Below are 27,098 nucleotides of genomic sequence, written 5' to 3'. Positions count from 1 at the left end.
GGAGCGTTATTCAGCATTCTGTCCTCACCCTTTAGGCAGGAAAACGAACCATTAACAGGAATGAAGAGTGTTAAATAGTGCCCTTCATGAGTACAGATTAATATTTGTTACAAATGCCACTGTTTGCTGTTGTAGTAGCTTTTATAACCTTTTTGGGCAGGGCAGAGCCAGAATCTCCTTGACCATCTTGACTCCTTGAATTGAGTCTATTTATTCACTCCTTCAGAAATGGAAAGTAATCTTTTAGGGTAAATATTTTACTAGCACTTTGAAGTTGCTGAAGAAGTTCATTTGATAGCCTTCAACTATAACCTTGCTTTTAATGGAAAAAAAAAGTGTTTAAAATAAAAGCTGATAAAAAAAAAAAAAGTTTGTAACCAGACGGCTTTAAATATATCCACAGGTGAGATGTATTTTAAGCATTCAGCTTTCCTCTGAAACTTAAGCTTTGGTCCAGTTAGAATAAAATTCTTCATCTGTGAGCTAAGTAAGTGTGATGTTTTGCATGATGCTTTCAAAAAGACTGTCATGAGAATGAAGCTTTCCAAATACATCCTTCAGTGAATCCCTGGGCCCTGGTCTTTCGTCAATACTGCACAGAAAGGGGTGGACCACGTACTCTAGATGTACACTTTGTTTTCAAGACATCACCAGTAATGACCTTAACAGCTTGATTTTTGTAGTTCAAAGTTTTATGTGCGTCTAAGCTAACTGACAGCAGTGTTGTTTGTAACCATTTATTTTTCAGTGTAGAAAGCCAGACCAGCACTTCAAGCCTTACTTGAAACAGCACCTGCCTAAACGCTTGCACTACGCTTACAACCGAAGAATTGAAGATGTCCATTTACTGGTGGACCGCAAATGGCATGTGGCAAGGTAGACTCTTGCTTTTGCTTCCATTCTGGTTTCCAGTCTTTTTGTCCAAGAAAACGAGACATGTGGGATTGCCCTGTCTGTCAGCATACTGCTCCTGCCCGCCAGGAGCAATAGGAGTTTTGAACTCCTGGTGAGATTCAGTCACATTTGGTGCAACAGGATGTGGCTCAGAACAGAAAATTGTATTAAAGTTTGGGAAAATCAGTAGCTAGATAGAGGGCAGAAACCCAGATTTGTTTCCTCAAGTAGCTGTGTGGTTTTTGACCGATTAGCTCAAGTATACGAGCTGATAAGCTTTTTTAATGAGGTGCAAGCTTATTCCATACAGGAAGCAGGGAATATGGGAGGAAGGGGGAGGCATATGTGACCAGGGGATGTTAGGGAACAAGAGACTGAGTGGATGCAATGGGTGAATAGAAAGAAAATTGAGATATTGGCAGAGTTGGTGAATGCTTGAGAACATGTGAACGGGTATGACAAGATAGCCATCAAAGTGCTGGCAGCATACTGTGTTGCAAAACAAATCCACAGAAAACCAGGATGCTTTAGATCAGAAAAAATCCTGGTTTGGTTTGTTCTTCCCCATATGCCCCTGAATTTTCAGTTATAAAATACGGGCAATTTTTAATATTCTTAGCTAAAAATTGAGTGAGGAAAAACAAGTTGACACATATATGTATAGAGTGAACAGGAGAGGAGGAGCTTTTGTTTCAGAAATGTGCACCCCTTTCTGGTTTAATATATATTTTTCTTGCTTTGCTTTTTTGACACGTTGTGTTACAGTATGAGAATGGCTGGGTCTTCATGCGTAAAGCTGACTCAGTGGTTCTCGGAAGATGACACAGCTTTTGGCTCACTGTAGTCTGTTATGAGCTTTAAATTATGGTAGGATTTTTTGCCCGTATAGCTGCCAGGCAAACACACAGTGTGTTGTAAGTGCAATTTGACATCTGTGCTTATCTTTCTGTGAATTATGCAAGGATCACTCTGCTGAAGCAGTGAATGAGAAACCCCAGTTGCTTTCTTGCATAACTTCACGAGCTGCCTGGCTGGTTGCCCTGTGCAGTTTCTGTGGCTGGGGTTCATGTGGATTTCAAAGAATCACACTCTGAGTTTTAGGCCTATAAAAGCTTTAGTTTTAAGAATTTTATTGGAACTGATGGAATGGCCCAAGTTGATTTACATTTAGTAACTTCTTATTAATTATATCAGACTTTCTTTGGCTTATTTATTTATTAGATTTTCTGAAATCTCATTCACCAGTAATTAATTTGTTAATGTAACTGTAATTCGTTTTATGTTCACAGCCAGGCAAATGATAGTTATAGACCTGATTGCTCTAACTCTAGTAATTTACAAGACTAAAATCAGACTTTGGCTGAGTATCGCTTTATTGCAGATGAAGAAATTAAGTGGTAGGATAATCTGGTCCACTGTGTGTTTTGCCTGCACATAGTCCTCATAAAACTGTAAAAAAGTACCCTGGAACAAACTGGTAATTATAATTCCTATGACACAATACTTATTTTTCTGCACATTTTGTAAAGAAAAATACTCAGGAACAAGCTGGTAGTTAGTGTTCCTATCCTACAGCACTTATTTTCTCAGCTATTTATCTTAATTTCAATCTTTCTGTTTTCCCTCCAGCTTTGTTTTTGTTCTTCATTTTTGTTTATTGAGTAGAAGACAAACAGATGAAAGCACTTTACAGCATTGAATCATAGAATCATTAAGGTTGGAAAAGACCTCTAAGATCATCAAGTCCAACCATTAATCCAACACCACCATGTCCACTAAACCATGTCCCAAAGTGCCACATCTTCATGTTTTTTGAACACCTCCAGGGATGGTGACTCTACCACTTCCCTAGGCAGCCTGTTCCAATGCTTGACCACTCTTTCAGTAAAGAAATTTTTACTAATACCCAATCTAAACCTGCCCTGATGCAACTTGAGGCCATTTCCTCTTGTCCTGTCAGTTGTTACTTGGGAGAAGAGACCAACACCCATCTCACTACAACCTCCTTTCAAGTAGTTGTAGAGAGCGATAAGGTCAGCCTCCTCAGCCTCCTTTTCTCCAGACTAAACAGTCCCAGTTCCCTCAGCTGCTCCTCACAGGACTTGTTCTCCAGACCCTTCACCAGCTTTGTTGCCCTTCTCTGGATGCGTCCCAGCACCTCAATGTCTTTCTTGTACTGAGGGGCCCAAAACTGAACACAGTATTTAAGGTGCAGCCTCACCAGTGCTGAGTACAGGGGGATGATCACCTCCCTACTCCTGCTGACCACACTGTTCCTGATACAAGCCATGATGCTATTGGCCCTCTTTGCCACCTGGGCACCCTGCTAGATCATTTTCAGCCCGCTGTCAACCAGCACCCGCAGGTCCTTTTCCACTGGGCAGCTTTCCAGCCACTTTTCCCCAAGCCTGTAGCATTGCATGGGGTTGTGACCAAAGTGCAGGACCCAGCACTTGGCCTTGTTAAACTTTATACAATTCACCTTGGCTCATTGGTCCAGCCTGTTCAGATCCCTCTGCAGAGCCTTTCTACCCTCAAGCAGATCAACACTCCTGCCCAATTTGGTGTCATCTGCAAACTTATTGAGGGAGCACTCAATCCCCTCATCGAGATAATTGATAAAGATATTAAACAAGAGTGGCCCCAATGCTGAGGCCTGGGGAACACCGCTTGTGACTGGCTGCCAACTGGATTTGACTCCGTTCACCACAACTCTCTGGGCTCGGCCGTCCATCCGGTTTTTTACCCAGTGAAGAGTACACCTGTCTAAACCATGATCTGCCAGCTTCTCTAGGAGAATGCTGTGGAAGACAGTGTCCGATAATCTTCCCAGCTACCAAAGTCAGGCTGACAGGCCCGTAGTTCCCCGGATCCTCCCTTTGGCCCTTCTTGTAGATGAGTGTCACATTGGCAACCCTCCAGTCATCTGGGACCTCCCCTGTTAACCAGGACTGATGATAAATGATGGAGAGTGGCTTGGCAAGTTCCTCTGCCAGCTCCCTGAGTACTCTTGGGTGGATCCCATCTGGCCCCATAGGCTTATGTGTTTCCAGGTGACGTAGCAGGTCGTTAACTGCTTCCTCTTGGATTGTGGGAGGTTGCTCTCTGTCCCTGTCTTCCAGCTCAGGGAGCTGAATACCCTGGGGATAATTGGTCTGACTAGTAAAGACTGAGGCAAAGAAGGCATTAAGTACCTCAGCCTTTTCCTCATCCTTGGTGGCAAGGATGAGGAAAATGGTATTGTATGACATTTCATGAAAATGGCATCGTATGACATTTGCAGGACTGTAATGTCTCAAAAGTGCTTTCTTAGAAGCCTCTGATGGCCTTTTGAGGATTGGAAGAGTATGGGCCAAAATACCTCCTGTCTCTAGGAGATGATGTGGTATAAGAAAGTCTGAGAAAATAAATAAATAGATGCTTAGGTTGTTATCAATGAGTAAGTGTTGGCTCTTATGTTTGCACCCTTTTACAGTGGGAGCAGGGGGAGAATCCCTGGGGTCGTTGGATGAGCCTGCAGTTCCCCCTACTGCTGTTCAAGAAAGATGAGCAATGCACTGCCTTGTAACTTTATCCCTCCTACCCCTAAAGTATGTTGTCAGGTTAGCCACCGAACCTGCATATTTGAGGAAATTTTCTAATACTTTTTCAATTCAGGAAAGCTGTAGATGTTTACAAGAAACCAACGGGAAAATGTTTCTTCCATGGAGACCATGGCTATGACAACAAGATAAACAGCATGCAGGTATGAGCAATGCAGTAACATTTGTGGGAGGGTCATTGAAGGCAGAAGAAATTTGAGATCTCTAAAACGTAAATATTCACTGAAAAAAACCTACCTTTTAATGCTCTACTTTTGTATTCTTCTCTCTCTCTCTCTCTCTCTCTTTTTTTTTTTTTTTTTTTTTTTTTTTTTTTTTTTTATAAGACTGTCTTTATAGGTTATGGCCCTACATTCAAATACAAAACCAAAGTACCTCCTTTTGAAAATATTGAACTTTACAACGTCATGTGTGGTAAGCTACCTGCTTGAGAAATTGCAAGAGAAACATGCTGTTTTAGCTAACAGGGCTTCATTTGGGCACCCGTGAGCTCGTGCCCTGGCTCCCTCACAGTGTTCCTTCCTCAGTTCCCCCTTCCCAAGCACTTGCCTTTTGGCCAGGAGGGCTGAAGGCACTTCTCAGGGGCCTCAGTTTGCTCTGCTCTAGCAGCTGGCCAGTAAAGAAGTTTTGGTTTTGCTGCGTGCAGCTTGGCAGGGATCAAATACACACCACTACAGTGTGTGGTGTCCACACCTCAGCAGTCTAGGAAGCAGGTTTCCTTTCAGAGACAGCTTTTGCACTTGTATGTCTCATGAAGCAGCTCAAGGGCATCACTTAGTTTTCTATGGCATCTCCTGGTATGATTATGTTTCCTAAACTCCTGCTGTAGCCATGAAGCAGAATCTGGTGATGTATACACATATTCGTTATGATCTTTTCTTTAAGACTGATTTTCCAGGGTAAAAAAAACTTTCTAGCTGAAGGTGTAATTCACTTATTTAATTTCTTTTTTCAAACATGAAATATCCAGAAGGTAATTATCCCATATCTCTAAATCAGGTGACTAATAACACTGTGTTCCAAGTGATTGGTGTAAGGTCAACATATTGACTGGAGGTTTGCACTGGAAGCTGCAGAGGTAGTTATAATAAAACGGTTTTCCAGTGTCTTGATACAAATCAACCTTCTTACCATAAGGGCCACCTTATGTACTATTCAGACAGCATTTGCAATGTTATTATTTGGACAAAAGGTTAGTATTTGTATTACATTAAAAGCATTCATTAACATGCCACGGGTGTAAACAGTATTGCAAATAAATGTCTTAACTCAGTAGAGATGCTGCTGCATACACATTTGCAATCTAACCATCATTCATTTATCTTTGATGTTTTCATAGATCTGCTTGGATTAAAGCCTGCTCCCAATAATGGCACCCATGGAAGTTTAAATCACCTGCTGAGAGCCAATGTTTATAAACCAACTGTGCCAGATGAAGTTGCTAAACCACTCTATCCTGTGGCTCTACCTTCTGCATCAGATGTTGATATAGGATGCACGTGTGATGATAAGGTAGGTGTTTAGGATCTGCTGATGTTTCCACTATAAGCAGTAGTAGCCCAGTAAATTTTTAGCCATTTTATCTATTTTTGAGAGGGTTTGATCTGTAAGAATTTCCCAGATCCTTTCTGTGAAGTGTTTGTGCCCTTTTGGAACAATTATGGCTTTTTGTAAAACAGGAAACAAAAAAAATTTCACTGTTTTATAGCACTAGTTTTGTTCTGCTAGATGTCTAGCAAAACAAGAAGTGAGAATGCTCCAGTGATCCTAATCTTGTTCCTTTTTTCTATTTCTGAGAAGAACAAGTTGGATGAACTCAACAGGCGCTTTCATGTCAAGGGAACGGAAGGTAAGAGCCTGGTGCCTCAGTTAATAAAAACTATTTTGGGGTTTTTTTTGCAAGTTATTTTGCATCATTGATAGAAGACAAACTCCTGTTTTGATTTAGTCAGTGTGTAGTAAACCAACTTTTCAAATAATTATCAAAATAGCACATAGACATACATGAGATACATGGGCAAGATTAAGTGCTGCTCATGTGGGGAAGTGCACACTGTCTTTTGCTGTAACCAGGACTAAAGTTTTGCTCAGTGATAGGAGTTTTAGCTCTTCCTTTCCATCACCATTAGGAGGTCTAATCTCTGCTGCTCTGCTGATCTTCAGGTATGCTCAGCGCAATTCTGTCCCTCATCAGTGTTGGTACTCCCAGGAGAGAGCATCCCCTGCTCTCCTGCACACTTGTTCCTGCACCCTTTTTGCTGTATGCCGGCGCTGACTTTTGTGTGGCTGTGCTCTCAGCCACATCAGGGCTGTGGTCCAGAATAAAACAGAGCAATAGGAATGGAGGGGAGGGGATGGGAACTGCTTTTCCGAGCAGCAGTGCTGTCTGAAAGGCACAGCAAGGCAGAGCTTTCCTTCTCACAGCTGTGATCTGGTTCAGCACAGCAATTCACAGCATTCCCCTCATTATAAAAGTTGTCCAAATTAGCAAATCCTGAAGCTTTGAGTTTAGACATGGACTTTTGAGATACTTCAAATCGTGTTTCTCAGATGGCCAAGGAGATTTTTTTTTTTTTTTTAGTTCCCTTGTGAAGCTATTCTTCAGTTTTTCTGTTGTGAACAGGCAATGCAGCCTATCCTTTAGTTTCTAGAGGTGAAATTATTTCTTTTCTTTTTAATGTAAATTGACTTTCTACAGCTTTCATCTTGTTAAACTGATTTTTCCAATTAGTGAAGAGCTACTCCCTGCTGTGGCAATTTTTGGCATCAGGAAAAAACATGCTCACCTTTGTACTCCTAGATATCTCAAGATCTTTATTTTGATTTAAGGTTTTGATGCTTCTTCACTTCAGTAGTATAAAAATAGTATTTTTGATGTATTTTAAGATACAAGCATTTAAACTTATTTCAATTGCTCCTTTGTAAGTTGTCTGTTAAGTGGAATGAAGTGCCCCTTATTTAAACAGCAAGCAGTTCTGCTACGTGCAAGTTATTTTGTGGTATTTCGTGACAGGCTGTAGCACCCCTTCACAGGTCTTCCTGCCTTTAGATGGTAATTCCCTTCTTGGGCATGGTGCACCATGCATATTTAGCTGATGTTGTTATTCATATGTAGAAGAAAAAGATGACTTCAACTTCTCTTGAATAAAGCAAGTTTATCATCTTTGTCCTTAGATAAGGCTTTTCCTACTTTCCTTTCTTGTGTCTTATGAAAATATCCTCTATTTGGACTCAAACACTAGTAAAACATGCTCTTTTCTTTCAAGTTAAAAGTCTATCTATGAATAGTATCAGGCCACATTCCTTGTTTCTATGTTTTGATTTCCAAAAGTGAGCCAAGCCTGCTTGCCAAATGGTTATCAAAATCAATGAACTGTGCAGCACAATGCAAGATTAGCCAGGTAATTTATTTTTTGCCTATGTCTTTCAATTATGTTTTTGTCTTTTTATAAGCAAGCTTATCAGAGGTACCTAGTCATGTTTAACCACAACATATCACCAGGACAGAAGAAAAGCAAGTTTTGCAGGGTTGGAGGTGTCTTTTTTTTTTTTAGCCAAAGTTAGGAAGAGGGTTTGTTGGTTTGTTTGTTTTGTTTGATATTACTGACAGAAAATAGCACATCAGTCTTCAGAACATCTTCTGTATCAGCCAAGTGGAAAAAAATACTCTTCTAGCGAATGAGCACTTCTGCCTCGCTTTTGCAAGGGATTTGACAAAAAATGTAGGAAGGAGAGGAAGTTTGGAGAAGAGTGGCAGGAGTGATAGGATAAGGGTTGATTTGAAATTACAGAAAAGTGCTTGTCACCTCATGAGTGACTGAAATACGGACACAAAGATCCTTGTGGAGTCTCCTGTGTTTCGAGAAACATGCTGTCTCCATGCTATGACCCCAGCAAGCTTTCAAGTGCAGAAGGGATTTGTAACCTCAATGTGGGTTGAGAGCCTGGAAACGGGGTTCCAACCAAAACAACTGAAAAACGACTGCTCTCTCTGATACAAGATTTCCTTAGCAGTTATTCAGGGTCAGTATCCCATTAAGGATCACTGTAAAATCAGCATGTGTTGGAAAGCCAGCCCTTTTTTTTTTTTTTCCGTCTTTAAGGCTTTCAGTAATGAATGTAAACGCAATTTCTTCTGATCTGTAGAGAAGCATCTCCTATATGGGCGCCCCGCAGTACTGTACCGCACAAAATACAATATCTTGCATCACCATGACTTTGAAAGTGGCTACAGCGAAACATTCCTGATGCCTCTCTGGACATCCTACACTGTTTCCAAACAGGTCAGTGCTGTTTTTCCTCTTGAAAAGTGCTTAAAAAATCCTAGGGAAATTGGTTCAGTACATGTGTTCTTGAAGTCCTAAAATTCCCCTTCCCCAACTAGATTTTCCAACCAGAAATTATGTCAAATACCATTGAAACCAATGACAAAATACTTTTTTACCTTCAGAAGAAGAGAGTTTTAAGGCAAAAGAAAATGGCTGTATATTAATTTTCTTGTTTTAATTTTCTTTCTAAGTTTTGCTCAATTGGGGTTTGTTTTATTGCAATAGCATAATCAGCAACTTCATTTGAATTGTTTCTCATGGTGACTTCTGCTACCTGAAGGAGGTATAGGAGCAGGACTTGGTTGTACAGCTGGATGGTTGATTTTACTCCACACAAGGCCTTCCATGTAATCTGTTGACCATATGAAATAGTTTTTTTAAGCAATAAATGCTGGAATTTCCTTTCTTGTCATTTCTGTCTATGTTCCTCAATGCAGGCAGAGGTATCAGGTATCCCAGAGCACCTGGCCAGCTGTGTGAGGCCTGACCTGCGCATTTCTCCGGGAAACAGCCAGAGCTGCGCAGCCTACAGAGGCGACAAACAGCTCTCCTACGGCTTCCTTTTCCCTCCCCGTAAGTTCCGATAGCTTTTTTAATACCTAGAGGTTTTGTAATTTTCTTTTTGTTTGGGAAAACCTTAGGTATGAAAAAAACCTCCCACCAGATATAAGCAGACTAAGGGGTTTTTTTTAAAATTGTTGGGAAAGAATATAGGTAGGAATTGTTTAATTTCCCTCAATCTGGGGTGATTTCTTCTTCCATGATGTCTTCTCAGAGGAGCTGCTCCTGCACCGGTGTCACGTATGGGGCCCAATGGGATGGATACATTATTTTTGCTGCACTTGCTGAGGACCAAGGGCCCAATGCCACAAGTTGCCATCACAGCTGTGGTCCCTCAGCTCCATGTGAGATGCTCCAAACTGGTGCCCAACTTCATGCACCAAAACAGTGAAGTGTCCCAGTTAGTTAATAAATGTAAAGGTGAATGAAGAGTTACACAGACTAGTAGTACAAGCTAGCAGACCACCTTCAAAAGCTGATCCTTTAATGTCAGTGGATAGATACCAGCTTATATGAACTGGGAATCTAGTCAGAGTTTTTAATTTTTAATGCAAACAGCAGTAAGAAATGTATATTTAATTTATAAATCCAAATTAGACTCTTGCATGATGTAAAAATTTCTACCGTGCTCTAGAAAAGCTGTGTAAATTAATGTCCTGGATTCTCCTGGTGCAGTTACATTGGTTCAGTCTTGGAGCAATGATCTTCTGGGGTCAGTAAAGGGACACAACTGTCTCACAGTTGTGAACTTCATTGCTCTGCTTTCCTCGCTCAGTCACTGAAATGTTTTATGGTGGATTTCTGATACGGAATTACTGGAGCACAGGCTAGCTCAGAACCAGAAGATCATCCTGCACTCCTCTCCTTGGAAATTGTTTGCTTCTTCTGTAAAAGCCTGCAGAGCAGCTCTCTGAATTTTGAGATTGTAAAAATAGATGATTGTAAAAATAGATAAAACTGTTTGACAGTTGAAGCAAAGAAAAAATCCTTACTTTCCATGTTTAGCTGACACATTAAAGATAAATGTTATGCATAAAATGTGCACTTCTGAATATAGCATTCAGATTGCTGTTTAGATGACAGTATTCCCTTTGGTTAATCTCTGACACCATTTTTCAAAACATTTTAAAATTCTTTGAATTTCTGATATTTCATCTTATTGATATTTTTCTGTTTTACTGTTTTCAGAATTAAGTTCATCTGCAGAAGCAAAATATGATGCTTTTCTAATAACAAATATCATTCCAATGTATCCTGCCTTCAAAAGTAAGTGCCCTTTCCATGGCTTTACTTCTCTTTCCCAACAATTTTTTTTTTTTTTAATATTTGGTTTGGACTATGGAATGAATTGATGGGAGAAGTTTAGAACACAAAGTTCAGTTACCTGTAGCCAGCACATAATACGTATGGGTACCTGTATAGCTCTAGGTATAGACAGGAAAAATACCACAAGAAAGGCTTAAGCTTTAAGAAAGGTTTATTTTCCTTGGTGCTGTGCTAAGATGAGATCACAAACATGCTGTAGTTCAGCAATTTTTTCTTCATGCCACAGTAATTCAGTTTGTGCAAGACCATTCAGATTTTCTTGTCTGTAGCTGGTGCAGAACGTACTTAGGCAACATATTTTTACTTCTCAACCAGAGCCGCCTGGGAATGTGCACAAGACTGGGAGTGTGCATTTAGCATGTTGTTGTAGTTCAGGGACAAGTGATTATTTTTGATTTTTCTATCCATGCCCTTAGAGGGAGACCAAACATATTTATTACCTGTAAAGAAAAACGAATAGAAAACCAATTTATGGAAAATAAGGAATGACTTAAACCTGGCTGAAACTTTCAGCGCTGCAGGGATATAGTATTAACGTTTCTTTTGTCTGTACATCCCTTTTCTCTCTAGTTTTGCCAAGAGGTAGGAAAACCATCAGACTATTCTGGTGGCATTTTTGGCTTGGCAGGAATTGAGAAGCCTTGGAAGAATCTCCAGAGCCTGTTCTTGTGAGATTTCCAATTCAGATTTTAGACCAGAGAGGTTTGGCTAAACATCAAAGCCTGTGGGAGGCTTTTTCTTTTTAACCAGAAAAGAGTGTTTTTAACTGAAAAACCTCTGAGTAGGAACAAGTGGTGATGTTTGCTGGAAATTTGAGCAAAGTCACTTAACTGATTACAGAGTGCAAAATTATTGGGGATTTCCCACTCTCAATTCACTTCATAAAAATGCTCTTTATGCTAATGTTAGTCTAAGCAAATTAGCTGAGATGCTAATCACAGGAGCAGCCCACCACCAGCAGCTCGTTTTGCCTAGTGGCCTTCCTCTTCATCACAAGTGGGTGAAGGATTCCCCGAGAACAAACGCTGGAACTAGGATAATTTCTGGGGAATGAGGAACCACTACATGTGTGCAGGTTGCAGTGATAAGGGCTAATTATAAGCTCATTATATGGAGCTTTTTTCACAGCAGGGAAAATAAGAGGTGGCAGTTTTATGCTGTGCTGGCTTTGGTGGCGGTGCTGGCTGCAGAGGCCCCCTCCTTTGCTTTGTTTTTTCAATTTGCTGTCCCATCCCCCCAGGCAATAATTCCGTCCATCTTTTCTGTACTGACTTTGGCTTAAGCAGCTCCCGCTTTGCTGTTGCTGCAAGATGAGGCCCCTGGGCTGGCCGCCCGTTGCACTGGTGTTGCTGTCTCTGCGCCTGCAGTGGGAACCCAAGTGGAGAACTGATTCAGCTGGAAAACTTGGAGCGGGGGGAGGAAGCTTTCCTTTTTGGGCTATTTTTATTGTTAAGACTGATGCACTGAAGGAGTGAGCAGCTGCAGAAGTGGTACTGCCAAGTGGTTACCACAGCTGAGGTTCTTGTTAGACCATTGCTTGTGGGGCCCTCTGCATCAGCCCAAGCAGGGAGTTCATGTGGCACTGAGCAGTCTTAGGACAAGGCACACTGGGGAACTTGCTGAGGCTGGCATTGCCGTCAGCCCCCCGGGAACCATGAACTTAATGGTCTGAGCTGGCAAGATGAAAGTTAAACTTCTACGAGTTTGAGATGCTCTGTTTACACACACTTCTGCTAGCGTTAAAATAAAAAGGAAAAAAGAAAAAGAATGTAACTGCAGATTCCAGTGTGTTTCCCGTTGCTGCAAGAATCTTAATTTGTTAAGGTTGAGGAGGGCGTGGTGAGAGAGAGTCACACTCTTCCCGAAAGTTGCTGTAATGAGATGCCGTGCCATCATTTGGTCATCCTTGATGGCACCTAATTTAAAAGTTAGACATTTTGCATCCAAGGAGAATTTAGCTGGAAGAATATGACCTTTGTACTTTCCTTTCTTTTTAAACGTTTGGGTTTTCATTTTAATCATGGTGCTGTTTCCGTTCTAGAATAAAAAACAAATGCAGCACCATTCACTCTAACTAGATAAGAAAGACAAAGAAGTGTTTACAGGGACAGCCAAAGCACGTGAATAGCTGTTTCTACTGCTCGGTGAAGGAACAGCAACCTCTCTGTGCAATGTCTATGCCAATGCCAGCCTGGGAATGGTACCGTGCATTTCCTTTATCACTGGTTGGGGGGAAAAAAGTCAACAGAGAACAAAGAAGTCTGAATAGGCTTTATTGACCAAACTGAATGAAACTGCAGTAAATCTGTAAATCTTTGATTTCCCCTACCATGATGTGAATGATGTCCACTGGATTTTTATTCTCAGGAAAAAAAAAAAAGTTTATAATCTTGACATGTTTTGACTTACTCAAATTTTGGTATGTTTTATTATTTTGTTTGGTTTTTTGGGTGTTTTGTTTTTGGTTTTTTTTGGTTTTTTTTGTTTTTTTTCTCCTCATAGAGGTATGGAACTATTTCCAAAGGGTTTTGGTGAAGAGATATGCCACTGAACGAAATGGAGTCAATGTTATAAGCGGACCAATCTTTGACTATGACTATGATGGTTTACATGACACACCTGACAAAATAAAACAGTAAGAGTTTCTCTTTAAATTGGTTTACTGTTGCTTCTCTTTATGTGGCTTTATCTTATAAGGAGATGGCAGCTCGGAAGGTAACTGTTCAACTTGACTTTGAAATCTTTGAAATTAAATGTTCATTCATCCTTGAGATGAAGCTGAATTATGTTCCAAGTAATCTATTTTCTCTCAAATTATCCAGACAACTGGATGCCAGAGCAAACCATAACAGTGCTATTGAGTTAGTTACTCAAGTCTTTTGTTAATTCAGTGATACTTTCTCTCCCTGTCCCTGAACTGAAGAAGCCTTTCAGCACCAGCGTGTGGTATTTCTATAGCACAGTATCAAAACATGAGGTAATTGAATGCTCATTTTCAGACAGTGTTTAGGAATCAAACACATCTTAACAACGTATGTGTGTCCTCACATACAGGGGAGGAAAGACCATGCTGTTTGTGTAACCTTCTTCCAAACACATTTATCCTTTGTGGATAAATGCTTGCTTTATTCCCGCAGGTTTGTGGAAGGCAGCGCCATCCCCGTTCCTACTCATTACTACACCATCATAACCAGCTGCTTAGATTTCACTCAGCCAGCCGACAAGTGTGACGGACCACTCTCCGTTCTCTCATATATCCTTCCTCACCGGCCTGACAATGATGAGAGCTGCAATGTAAGTTCTACTGCACTACTGTAGCCCCGTGGTAAATATATCCCTGGACATGTGACACCCCAGTACAGTTAGATGCTAGTGTTCACTGATGTCTTGAGTGAAAGCACAGAGTAGTGACTCTATTAAGTCTCATGTTCTCATTAGACAAATGCACTCCTCTGTGATATTAGAGAAAATATGGAACTATACTGCATCTAAAATTGTCTGGAAGAGCTGACATGCAGTAGATTGGCAGTCAACAACCTGTGGGCTTCTCTGTTTCGGCAGATGCTGTCAGTGTAACCTCAGAGCAGATTGGGGGGAGGCTGTGTGCATAGATGTATTGTGCTGGCAGCCAGCCTGATGTTTTTATTAAAGTCTGTTTCCATATGCAGGTACAATATAGGCTGTCTGCTATGGCAGTCTGCGTGCATCAGACAGCATGATTACATCCAACCCACACAGTATTAAAACTATATGCTAAAATCTGCCAAGGGTAGAGTGCCAGCTCTTGCTGTTTCCAGAACATGTCTTGATTCAAGGGAAAAGTTTGGATTCTCATTACCGAAGGGTAACCAGACACCCTCCTGGTTCCTTACCTATCTTCCTTTAGGATGCAAGATCCTATAGCGTAAGAATCTTGGTGAGGTACAAAGGCTTCGGTCTGGTCAGCGCTGCAGAAAGTAACACGCACACTCGGCAGCCGATCATGCGGCAGGAGAGCAGTGGGGTCCCCACAGGCTCCGGCGCTCTGCAAGGACAGCAGTCCTCCCAGGCAGCTGTATTTAGACTTGTCCTTCCGCCTGAACTTGTTCTCCCATTACACAGCTGTGCAGATTCCTGCACACAGACGCTTCACTATAGGCTGCCAGGAGACCGTTTCCTGAATGAACACATTAATGTTATGAATTTTGTATTGGCACAAAAAGTTAAGCCTCCTATTCCAGCTACAGGCAGAAATAGTCATTCCGACTCTGTACACAATTCACCTGGAACACTGTCTCTCATTCATCAAACATCGCCTGCTTTCAGGTCCCTCTTTTAAAAACCACACTTTTGGAGCACTATCCCTCTCTCTTGAACAGGTCTGGCTTCCCCCTGTTTAGACTCTTAACTGCTTTGGGCAGAGATGTCTTCTACCAGAAGTCTTGGAAAGTCCTACATATATTTCATCGTGGTTTTTCTCTGGACTGCTTTCCTCTGAATCGAGATCCAGTTGGTGATCTGGAAGTTACTAATCTGGCAGTTATTAGTGTCTGTGTCCTTGTATCTCTGCCCGTATGCAATTTTATGACAGAGTCAATTTTTTTTTTCCCTCCCTATATTGCGTGTCGTTGTCCTCTTAAACTGCTGAAATCTTTTTAATGAACTATTTAAAATAATGGCCTCTTTTACTCTTTGGTTTATTATATTCCAACCCAGCTTTCTTTTCTCTGTAGCTCATGCTACTTATGCTGTATATATTTGCAGTTCTGGGAGGAACTTCAGTGCTACTACAAGATCATTAGCAGATATTGGTCTATGCTTTTTACATAGCAAAGAGCCACTCCAAAAATACTGAAATGTAGCTTTTGAATGAAAATACAATTAGGCAAAATTTTACCGTTCAAATACAGTATCAGTCTTACTTCTGTACATGGTGTTCCATCTTATTTGTTCAAAGAAGTGACTGTGTAAAACCTCACATACTTCATGAGTTAAATGCATGGGATAATATAAGAATTCTTCCTTAACCTCTCCACAGCTTTCTTTTGAGATCTGAAGAAATATTATCTTTCCCCCTGCTCTGCTCTTGTTGCACACACTTTCTCTCTCTCCACACGGCCGTTGGAGAACACCACTGCTCTTCTTATTTGAATTTGTTCCATTTCCAAACTGTGTTTTTTCATGGTGAGGTTATACCCATTTATTCTTGTGTCAACATTTTTCTATGGCTTAAATAGCCCTTCACTGGGCTTCTTTGGGATTTACCATACTGATGATTTATGATGATTCTCAAGGCATATACTTCTCTCTATTCATGGGAGACCCAGGATCTTTTTTTCCTTTCTTGTAAAAGAGGATGAGCTTTTAGTAGCCTTCTTACACATCTGTTCCAGTCTTGGGGTGGGAGGGATAGCGGGGGAGGTGTGTTGTGGTTTTTTTTTTTCTTTTTCTTTTTCTGGAACATGAATGAGATGAACTACTCCAGCTAAGATCTCAAAATGAAAATAGTTGACTTTCCCTGGATACAGCTCCTCTGATACTATCTAGGATTTGCTTTTTCCATAGCTATATTGTAATGGTGACTCACAGTCATACACAGCCAGTACACCCAGGTCCTTCTCTTCTATCTGCTGTTTCACCTGAGAAGCTCCCAGCTTAGCAGAAATTATTGTCATCAATGCAGATAACCCGATTTCATACTAAACCGGGGACTCCCACATGTGCATCCTCCAGTATGCTATTCCAGTCTTCCTCTGCACTGACAGAGGCTCCCAATTGTTTTGTTGTTTTCTTTTTTTTACTAGCACAGTAATGACCTTGGCACAAAAAGCATGTAAGAAAACATTACACAAAATCCTTTCCAAGACCAAAGCTGGAGGAACCCTACTAGAAACTTCCTCCAGGCCACTATTTTCCCTTTCAGCAAAACCTTTAAATTTATCTTTTAAGAAGTAAGTTCCTCACCAACCTGTCTACACTCTGATCAGTTCAGCTTTCCAGATAGTAATTTGCTATCCAGGGAGATTCTTTCGCCCAGAATATCTGGTGTCTTTTCCGGTGGATTTTAAGTTAGCTCCTAATTGATTGCTTATCCCTATTTACCTCTGTGTTTTAAATTGTTATTTTTTTCTTCTAAGACTCACTGTACTGTTGAGGTGAGACTAACCAGGACAGATGGATAAAGCAATCATTTTAAATGTATACACTTCATTTGTTGTTCTGCAGTAATATAATACCATGTTAGCTGATCACTGTGTTTAGAAACCTTGCTGCTGGACCTGACATTTCACGGGCCAGTTGTGGCAGGGAAAAATGAAAACCTAGATCACTTGAGTGATTTTCTGGAGTCATGCAAATGTTGTCTTGCTGAACTTGGTTTAAACCAACCTTATAGTCCTGTGATTTATTCGTATTGCAGATCTTCTGCAAACCCATAGGAGTACTCCTTGTATTCAAAAAAGTGAGCATTGTAGCAACTGGACTTCCCTCTAAGCTCTGTAAAATGCAGATTTCCTGCTCAGAAGGAAGGCTTGAAGACAACAAGAATGTCACAGTGATTGCATTTGCAGTAATAACCCTGTTGAGGCCCATTTGCAGACCAGCAACCTATTCGCCAGGCTGACGGCTGAGCAGGGGCTTCCTGCAGCCGCGTGCTGCCAGGCAGCCTTCTGGGAGCACGGCACAACGGGCCAAGGGGAGCAAGCAGGACATGCTCCTTTCTCTTCCCTCTTAACCTGCATCCTTCTTTTCATGCTCCAGACCTGGTTTTGAGCCTCAGATTGCTAGCGACTCAGAGAGAAAGTAGGTTGGAGCTGAAGAGCTTCAAAACAGATGAGTGCTGACTGGGACACAGACCTTTGCTTTAGAGCAGCCAGCTGTGACCTAGCTGGTACTTCGTGTCCTCTTTGTGCAAACGATCACTCTTGCCCTCCTGGCCTTTGCGGGGTGACCCACAGCATGGTCTGTGGCATGTCTACTGCATTGGGTAGGCTCTAGCATTGCTGAAGCTCAGTCTTGATTGGTGAGGGGGTCATGTCGTAGGAGAACCTGGCTAAGACAGTCAGAAAGGGACTCTTTTTCAGGTGTAAGCTCAGAAATAGAGTTTTATCAGAAAGATTTCCAAGACAAATGTCCAGAGGCACAACCCTCCTTTCCTAACTTGCTTGCCTGGCAGTAGAGTAGATGTACCAGCTGGAGAGGCCAAAGGGGGAAAAGTCCTGTTTGCTCTGTCATTTTCCCACGTCTGTTCCCTGCCATGCAGTGCCCATGAGACACGTCACGGGGCTGGTTAACGCTCTCAAACAGCCAGTAACTGCAGTGTTTTACAGGGCTGATTTTCTGGTGTGTGTGTTACGTCAGTTTGTGGACGGCTCTAACAAGCACCGGAGCTGGTACAAGGTGTGCAGCAGGAGCAGTCCCCGAAGAGAGGTTACACCCGCACAACCCGATGCACATCACTCTGGCAGCATCACCTTCCTGATATTTTTTTTTTTGTATTGAGAAATGCTTAGTGAAAGTTTTTTTCTATCAATGAATAATATGTGTGTTCTAATAACAGGATTTTACAGGTACCAACATAAACCACAGTCCTAAATGTGTAATGAATCATAACAGTCTATCAGTAAAGTGGAAAGATTAAAATAACAGATGAGAATAATGTGTAGGGGTGCGGTTCAAAGCTAAACAGCCTAGAGTTTGGGCTTTTGTAGTACACATCTGATTTATATGGAGCTCTTTCTGTGAGATAAAAAAATGTGTACTAGCCAATGGATCTTCTGAAAGCATATGGCTGTTCTTCTGGAACACCTGCGACACAGGGCCAGCTTTTCCAAGATGACTATGACCATTGTCTCAATTCTATCCTAAAATGGGTCTCAAAATAAAGCTGTAGGAATCATCTTGCATGTGAAGTTTTGAATCTGTTTTCTTGTAGCTTGTTTACCTTAGTCATTCTTGAATAGGGCACAGAGATGTTTAGATGGACCCAATCTTTGGAGAAGTTGCATTTGCTTTTGAAGCTGATTTTTGACATGGCATGTTACAAAACTGTTTTGGGTTTTTTTTTTTTTTTGTTTACATTTCAGAGCTTGGAGGATGAATCAAAGTGGGTTGAAGATCTTCTTAAGATGCACACTGCACGAGTGCGTGACATCGAACAGCTCACAAGCTTGGACTTCTTCCGAAAGACCAGTCGCAGCTACACAGAAATCCTCTCCCTAAAGACATACCTGCATACGTTTGAAAGTGAAATTTAGCTTTCTAACCTTACTCAGTGCATCCTTTTATCAACTGGTGTATATTTTTATATTGTTTTTATATTTATTAATTTGAAACCAGGACATTAAAAATATTAGTATTTTAATCTTGTATCAAATCTTAAATATTAAACCCTTGTGTCATTTGGTTTTTTTTTTTCTGTAATGTTTAATATAGATATGTCTCTTGGTTTATTTAGTAGTGCTTGTGATACTGCAGCTTGAGTCCTTACTCCAAGCTTTTAACTGGTGCTGCAGGATTTGATACGTGCGTCAAGGAAATATTAATTTCCCATGCTCCTTTACCACACTTGTAGTCCTGTACTGTGTATCAAAATACCGAACATGTAAAATTACATTCATTTACTGTTAACTGTGTGACAGACATATTTAAACCCTATAGACAAATAGCATCTTAAATATAATAAACCACACATTCAGGTTTTTTAATGTGTTTTGATTTCCTTTCACAGGGACTTTCAGAGGGACTTACGAGCAGCTGAGTGCTGCCAGATCTCTTATTCACCAGGCAGAGCCAGGCAGAGCTTAGGTTTGCTGGTAAGAGGACTGCCAAGAGCCCAGGTGCTTTGCAGTGAGACCATAAGACAGACACCCACAGTCGTCACTCCTGGTTAGATTTTGCCGTAGGGGCAGAGCTGGGATAGGAGATTGCTTGGTGTCCTAGGTTACCAGGGGTACCCCATGCTTGAAGCCACTGGGCCCTGCTCTGGAGCTGTGGGGAGTATGTGAGGTGACAACTTCCGCTGCCACCAGTCAGGCTGTGTCCCATCCCTTCTCCACCGCTGCTGCTCTGGGCTGGTTCTTGGTTCCTGTTCCATTGTCTTTTGCTTTGACTTTGAGAGAAGCTGAGATAAGGCAGGTGTTGATGGAAGTGACATTGCTAAACACACAGCAGTTGGCTTTTACCTGGGAGGAGAAAAACCTGATTTTCATCATCTTGTTCTAAAGGTCAGGATTTGCAGAGTTTTCCCCTAATCTGAGGCTGAGTCTGAGGCTGAATGCCAGCCCTCATTCTTGAGGGAAGGTCCTTGGCCTGATTGCACATATATAAGCTCTGGTACTGTGAACCCCACACAGTGCACATGATTTACAGCCATCACCTACCTGGTCAAGTGGGTCAAGTCTCTGTTGACTACTTCTGCGCAGTCACAGTCTCATAATCCTGGCAAGCCCCCATGAGTGACGCTGATGGCACAGTCCTAAGCCAATGGAAGAGACGCTGTTGTACACCGGTATCTAGATAATGGCCTGATTTGGCTTGAACAGCTTTTATAGAAGGCATATGGCATGGAGCATGAGTGTTAGTGTAGTTACATGATGTAAAAGATAAATAATAGTTTAGGATGCCTTTTGAGGCTGAACCCACTAGTGGCACTATTACAAAGCCATCATTTGGGGTTTGCAGATTTCCCTCTCTCTGCCAAAGTGGTTTGTGTCTATTTTTTCTTCAAGGGTTGCAAATGCTGGAGGGAAGCAGGAAGGGCTGGAAAGCATCTCAGCCATGTGCACAGAGGAGTAGACAGGTCTCCTTAGTAAAATAAATCTGGCAAAATTTTAGCAACTCGCATCCCTGTAGCATCCATCTAAAAGAAACTAGTAAACCAGAATTAATCATGTTAACACTGCTGATAAAGCTCTTGTGACCGGTAGACAAAATTTTATTATTCTAGGTGCCAAATTCTGTTTAAATTAGAAGAGCACAAAACTTGAATGCTGTAAAATCTCCCCATAATGTTAGGATGGAAATTCTAATAACTGCACAAAGCTCTGGGAGACATCCTATTCTTGCAACTTAAAAATTGTCTCTTGTGGTTTTCTGGTAGCATAGAAATATTTTTCTGTAAGCTTTTGTCAGGGCTTCCTGCCCATGATAAACTTCACATTCTTACATGTGCTACAAAGGGTATTTCCTCTGGATTTAAAACAGTTTTCAGTTAAGACCCAGTTCCTCCAGCACCAACTTGAGCGATGATATCATGTGGTTGTTCATAAACTAAACTGAAGACCACCACTGCTGTTTTGCTTTGAGATTCATCTGTTGCTTTGTTTGTTTGTTTTTAAATTAAATCTAACAAATGATGTATTATTTTAGTTTCTCCCAAAATAAGATGACGTTTATGCCAAAGGAACATTTAAGCTCTGAAAAAAACTCTTCTTGTGTTCAGAGAAGTTGGCTTTTGAAACATGCTTAGTGACCACTGTTGGGAGAGGTGGTTTAACTCTATCTCAGTTTCACTAAAGAATGATGATTAGTGTGTAGAGAAATGTGATTTTTTACTCATACTATGAGAATAAATACTAGTAATTTACTTCTGTTCTACTTTTCTTCAGCCCTTGGTCCTGTGCTCTTGTATGATATTGCTGTTTTATTTTACCGTGCTGGCAGAAGTAGCTGTGCTGGGGAAATTTTGTGGTGACTTCTGTGAATTGCATGGGTTTTTTTTCCTTTTGAAAGATGCCTTATCAACACAAAAGCTCCAGTGCAAAGCTAAAGCCTTGTGAATCCCTCTAAGCAACATGAGCTCTGCAGGAACAGCAGACATTTTTAAGGAAACTTGTAATTTCCCTTTGGTATTCCTCAGGGTGAATGTTAGCTCAGGGCAGTGTGTAGGAAGGAACCCCTCTGCTTTCCATTCCTCTTAGACCATTTACAAAATATGAAATACCACTTGCTTCTGTTACATGTTTCCTTTTCTTGATATGACTCCAGCTTCTGCAAGAGGTCCATTCATGAGAACAAGCACTGGCTTTTTCTGTCGAGCAAACACCAGTTTTGAGGGTTTGGGTAATTACTGTTTGCAATTGGTGATGTAAATTTGAGGCATGTTTAATGAGTTAGAGGCAGTTCAGTTGAGCAATTGTCAAGGCAACAAAAGCCGTACGTGTTCTGCACACCTAACAAAGTCCTTTTGCTCTGGGAAAAATCCTCTGGAGGTGGTTATGCAACTGCAATATCCCTGCTACAGGAAACTGTTACTTTTTTTAACCCCTTTTTCACAGTCACATACTGGAACAAAATCCTTAGTGGATAAGCACTGATAGCAGGTCAAACAACCTGATCAACAGCATGGTTATGACGGCAAAATTATGGCAAAAGTCACCATCCTATACTGACATATTTAATTACCACTGATTATATGCTGTCCTAGTCCGCTAAGAGTTTGATTAGATTGATACTTACTGCTTTCTGCTTCTTCCCAGTTCTTAATTTCCAGCCTCAGGTCCCTTTATGGTGTTACGTGCAGCGTTCAACAGTTTCTGCACTCGCTTAGACACTGGCAGTACTTTGGTAACAGCAGATCAGTTTGTATAGTGTTATAAAGGACATCAGCTCCAGACGGATTAGAAAATTAAAAAATACAATTGTCATGTCTGTGCTGTCTTGTGAACGTATTCACAGGGGTATGGCGTGAGTAAATTTAAATACTCATGTTTAATTATGCCAATCTCACTGTGTCCTTGGAAGCTGTTCCAGAACAGTCCTGCCATGGTCCCTGGCTTCTCAGTGCTGTGTATGCAAACAGTCATCTGATTGTGTGAAGACTTTAACAAATGAAAACATGCACTTCTTGTAGGAGAGGCCAGAAAACAAAAGCAGTGATAAAGAGATAAGAGAGGAAGTTTCCCGCTTCAGGAGACAGAAGAGGCTGAACAGGTTGAAGGTCCAGGAGATGCTGCCAGAAGGGAACTGGGGCTGGAGAAGATTTATTTGGCAGGTTTATGAAGTCCCTGTTCACCCTGCATCCGGCTCCTTCCAACAGATCAGTCCTTCATGTACAACAGATGAAATAGCTCCCTACTTTCTGCACACAGCCAGGAAACAGAAAACTTCTCAGGAAAGTTGAAAGAGTTCCCCTCTGAAGGTGTTGCTGGTTGCAGAAGTAGCACAGGAACTGTGGAAGTGCCGGGGCCTGTACAGTGAGGACAGAGTGCAGGATCTGACCTGAAAGAAACAAATTTGTAGCTGCAAGAGCTGACGTTCAAACAAACCAGTCTCACGTCCACCCCAAACCTCTTTAACTTCCAATTCACACTGCAGAGCTATGCAGCTTACCTGAGCTGCTTTCTGTACGAGACAGAGGTGGTATTACTCGTGGTGCTAAGCAGCATGAGAAAATTCCCTTTTAAAAAAAAAACAAAGCCAAAACCTGCAAGTCCCCTTGCCACATGAAGGCAAATTAACTTGTTCTGCCCTGTGAGAAGGATGGGAGAAAACCAGGCTTTCCCAGGGCATGGAAGTGTGTGGGTGCCACAGACCTGCCACCACCCCTCCACTCCGGTATGGTGCTCTCCAAACACATTTTGCACTTATGGCAGTGGGGTTTATTCTGCTGTTTTGGCACAGAGGACAAAGGAAACTTCACGGCCTTCCTGGGAAGCAGCTGTTATCACAGGCATGGATGAAACTGTGGCATGGAGAGGCTGAATAATACGTTTAAGGACATGAGTATGGTAAGCCCAGTAAAGCTGGTAACAGCACTCCTGCGTGGGGTTTGATATCTGGTATTTTTAAAATGCTTCTGGTAGTGCTACCACTGGTGGGAGGGCACAAGGCAAGTTTTGTGAAGCAGAAGCCTCAGAATTACATGGCTGAAATAAAATTTGAATACAGAGCTATAGAAGCAAAACTCCCTTTGGGGACAATAAATCATGCTGAATTAGTTGTCTATTAATCCCATCCATCAAAATGCTTGTGATAGGCCTGGTTCCTTACCAGAGTCCTCCCCGTCTCCACAGCAGTGCAACACTGCATGTCTGTCCATCCTGTCTGTGGGCTGGACCCTAGTCCAGCTGGGTTTTGTGGCTCTAGTTTCCATTTCCCTTGCTGCAGCCTCAGACAACCATTGCACTTGACCTGAGTTACACAGTGCAGTCGTTACAGTGCAGGCATACTCTGATCAAGATAGACCTGCCAGCAAATGATTACTACTGTGTTAACTGAACATCTTCCAAGTGGGGCCATATGTGTTTGAAATGTTTAAAGTTCAGCTCTTGTTCAAGACGGGGGGAAAAAAAAGGCATTTTAAACATTGTGGAAAAATACCTAATCTCCTTTCTTTGCACTTGTTGTGTAAATATAAGATAAGAGCAGTAATCCAAGGTTGCTGCAAACAGCCCATCACTACAGAGTACAAGCTAACATTTACTAAAATGTATGTTGACATAAAAAGCAGCATTGCTGCAGTCAACCATGGTAAACAAAACCACAGGCTCCTTTGCCTTTACAAGTCAAAAGTTTGGGATGTAACGTATTCAGACAAAGCAAAATCCTTGCCCTGCTATAGCATGCACAGTATGTGCACAGTTGTTCTACCTTACCTGCTGTTTTCTAACTATGGTAGGGAAAGGCATATGGAGGTTTCATTTACAGGTATCACCATGTGATCACCAGGCAAAGTTAGCAATTGTGGATTACCACAGCTGTAACTGATTGACCCTAAAACTGGAATTTACTAGGGAAGAGGTGGGATTATTTGTCATCACGAGCCCTCAATGAAAAAGGATGAAATTCTTTTCAGGGGATGTTTTCCTGAGAAGTTTTCTGGTTCCTGGCTGTGTGCAGAAAGTAGGGAGCTGTTTCACCTATTTCATGTGAAGGGCTGATCTGTTGGAAGAGGACGTATACAGGGGAAACAAGGATTTAATAAACCTATCAAATAAAATCTTCTCCAGCCCCAGCTCCTTTCTGGCAGCATCTCCTGGTCCTTCAAACTGCTCAGCCTTTTCTGTCTCCTGAAGTGGGAAACTTCCTCCGTTATCTCTTTATCACTGCTATTTCTTTTTACTAGCCTCCCTGTTTACTTCCAGCTTTGATCTGTTCATCATCTTTAAATAGTTCTAGTGTTGGCCTAGCCAGTGCAATTTCTGTGCACATGCATCTCTACAGCGTGCAGTGACACCCACTCTCCCAGCTCTTAGCTCTGTGAGGCCTTATACACTCCTGCAGAAGATAAGTTGTGAAAGTTCCTGATATATCCCCAGTTTCTTCTCTAGTACAGTTAAATCCCCAGGACCAGCTTTTGCAGGTGAAAAATCCTCTTCAGAGTGTTTAAGATGGTGAACTTCACCTACGTGTGTGGCTTTGTGTGGAGGCATTTAATGTCATTGAGGGTAGGACATCAGAGATGTGACGTATCAACCAGAAATACTCCACATAGGCCATGACCAACTAGCCTGTTACTAACAACTGAGAAAATTAATGGTTAATAATGTCAGTATTGTCTCCTCTGGGACTGGGGAGCTCAGGCTACATCAGAGGTCAGGATATGTCTCAGTGTTTACTTCAGTGGGAACTGTGGCAGACCATCTTCTCTGCTCATCTGCCCCTTTTCATCTAACAAAGTCCCTACAACATTGGTGATGGCCATAGTTTCACTCGTTCGCTTCTGATGCACATTGCCACTTGTCCTTTTAGTGTTTGCAGTGTTTCTAGCTGGCTATTGGCATATGTTATGGGGTGAATGAGCATGGTGTTCTGGGAACTTCAGAGTCAACAGCAACTTCACCCTCTTCTTCCTCCTCTATTATACAATCATGTGAACTGTAGTCCCTACCCACCTCACTTAATCAGATGCTCATCAGCCTTGACCCCACGCCCAAGGACCACTGGATGAACTCATGGTCTATAGTCCAGTCACTGGCCACATCTGTAGAGTCTGGAGAAAATGTCCATAGGAAGTGGGTCACAGATGATGTATTATGGTCTGGCAGGCTGTATCTACTCTGTCTGGACTGCAGCCTGGTTAGGTGTTGACAGTCCTTTCCCATGTGAAAGAAATTGAATCCCCAAACATTATTCACTAGCACAAAACCCTTCAATTTCAAAGATTCTCCTTACTGGTAACACCAGAAGAAATGCTGCTGACTCAGGGATCTAACACTGGATGTTTCCAGAATTATTCTTTTATGGCAATAAAGATTTCCTTTTGTTTCTCTCTTTTGTTGAAGAAAGCCATTATATGTAGCATGCTCAGCTGGCCTAGCAGGTGACCAGTCTGAACTAAGGATGCAACTCCATGGCTTTCACCTTCCATGTCCCATGAACTATTTTTAGGCTTCCTCAAAAGGTTTCCATACGCATTCATGAAACCTGGGAGCCCTCCTGTGGTCAAAATCATGAGCTATTCTGACTGTTACCCCAAATCTGATGTAATCCTTGGAATATTCATTGAGAAAAGCATCAATTAATTAAAAAAAAAAGTAGTTGAGATGGTTTTCTGGGTCTTTGGGGAGGTGACCTTATTACACCTTGCTCCCCTTGGCATTGATGTTGTCCACATCTCTTTTTCCAAGGCTGAGGGGTTGCCTGACAATCTGCCTATTACTTCATCTTTCTTACTTCTATACCCCTCCTCCCTCTTCACTGTCTGTTGTGGGCTTCTCCTGTTCTGCTCTGATCTAGCCAGGTTCTCACCACCAGACTGTCTAAGGACCTTCCAGTTGTGCATTAAATAACATAATTAACATATATTACATTTTTATTGTCTTTCAAGTTGGAGAAGTATGATTCAGAGGGCTTCCGTGCACTTAATTTTCATGTTGCACTGAAGCTGGAGAAAAGGTTTTATGGTTCCTCAGGGAGTTAATTTTGTGGGGTTTCACCACCTCCCAGGAAAATTCTATTTCCTGCATGGGCGATTGCTTGCTTTTTAACAGTGTTTCATTGTACATGAGAAGCAAACCTGTTGGTTATTTGCAGCAGGTTTACGAGGAAGTAGGAAAGGATGAGGTGAAAATGGGGAAGGGAGAGAGGAGTGATAGCCCCTTTGCTTTCGCCTTTCGTGATGCTTGATGCAGTATGTTCTTCCCTGCTGTAAAACTAAAAAGGGGAACAGCCACACAGTTGTGTCATCTAACTCCTGTGATGTCATGGATGTTTGTGATCTGCATCGCAGATCCCAGGATGGTACGCTGGAAATGTTGGATTCACTACACAGAGCGACCAGCAGAGAAGGACTGAGATCCTCAGCTCTTCCCAGTATGCTCTCTGCCCTGGAATATGTAAGGGCAGAGGGGTATTCACGAGGGTAAATACTTGAAGGTTTGCCATTTGTAACATGATACAGCACATGCCCCAAGGACTTGAAAAAGGTTTGAAGCTTCTAGCCTGTACAACTGTAAAAATGTTGGAA

At 41.7% G+C, this 27,098-nt stretch overlaps 1 protein-coding gene across 7 annotated transcripts in view; it reads left to right on the top strand.

Annotated features, from left to right (window-relative positions):
* ENPP2 (ectonucleotide pyrophosphatase/phosphodiesterase 2) overlaps positions 1-19,391 on the top strand; it is a 74,512-nt gene extending 55,121 nt beyond the window's left edge. For 5 of the 7 annotated variants that reach the window (XM_086741207.1, XM_086741208.1, XM_086741202.1 and 2 more), the window contains 11 exons: positions 749-876; positions 4,552-4,639; positions 4,823-4,910; positions 5,836-6,008; positions 6,294-6,345; positions 8,643-8,779; positions 9,262-9,397; positions 10,574-10,651; positions 13,214-13,346; positions 13,849-14,005; positions 18,775-19,391. In XM_086741207.1, the coding sequence (XP_086597333.1) occupies positions 749-876; positions 4,552-4,639; positions 4,823-4,910; positions 5,836-6,008; positions 6,294-6,345; positions 8,643-8,779; positions 9,262-9,397; positions 10,574-10,651; positions 13,214-13,346; positions 13,849-14,005; positions 18,775-18,945 (1,341 nt within the window). In that variant the 3' untranslated portion in view covers positions 18,946-19,391. The remainder of the gene's footprint in view (positions 1-748; positions 877-4,551; positions 4,640-4,822; positions 4,911-5,835; positions 6,009-6,293; positions 6,346-8,642; positions 8,780-9,261; positions 9,398-10,573; positions 10,652-13,213; positions 13,347-13,848; positions 14,006-18,774) is intronic. The other 2 variants (XM_086741203.1, XM_086741209.1) reach the window with 1 other exon arrangement.
* The last annotated feature ends 7,707 nt before the right edge of the window (positions 19,392-27,098 follow it).

This window comes from Chlamydotis macqueenii, chromosome 2 (genome assembly GCF_036417535.1).
Source record: "Chlamydotis macqueenii isolate bChlMac1 chromosome 2, bChlMac1.mat, whole genome shotgun sequence".
NCBI lineage: Eukaryota > Metazoa > Chordata > Aves > Otidiformes > Otididae > Chlamydotis > Chlamydotis macqueenii.
Note: the sequence above shows the minus strand (reverse complement) of the source record. Positions and strands in the feature narration are given on the sequence as shown.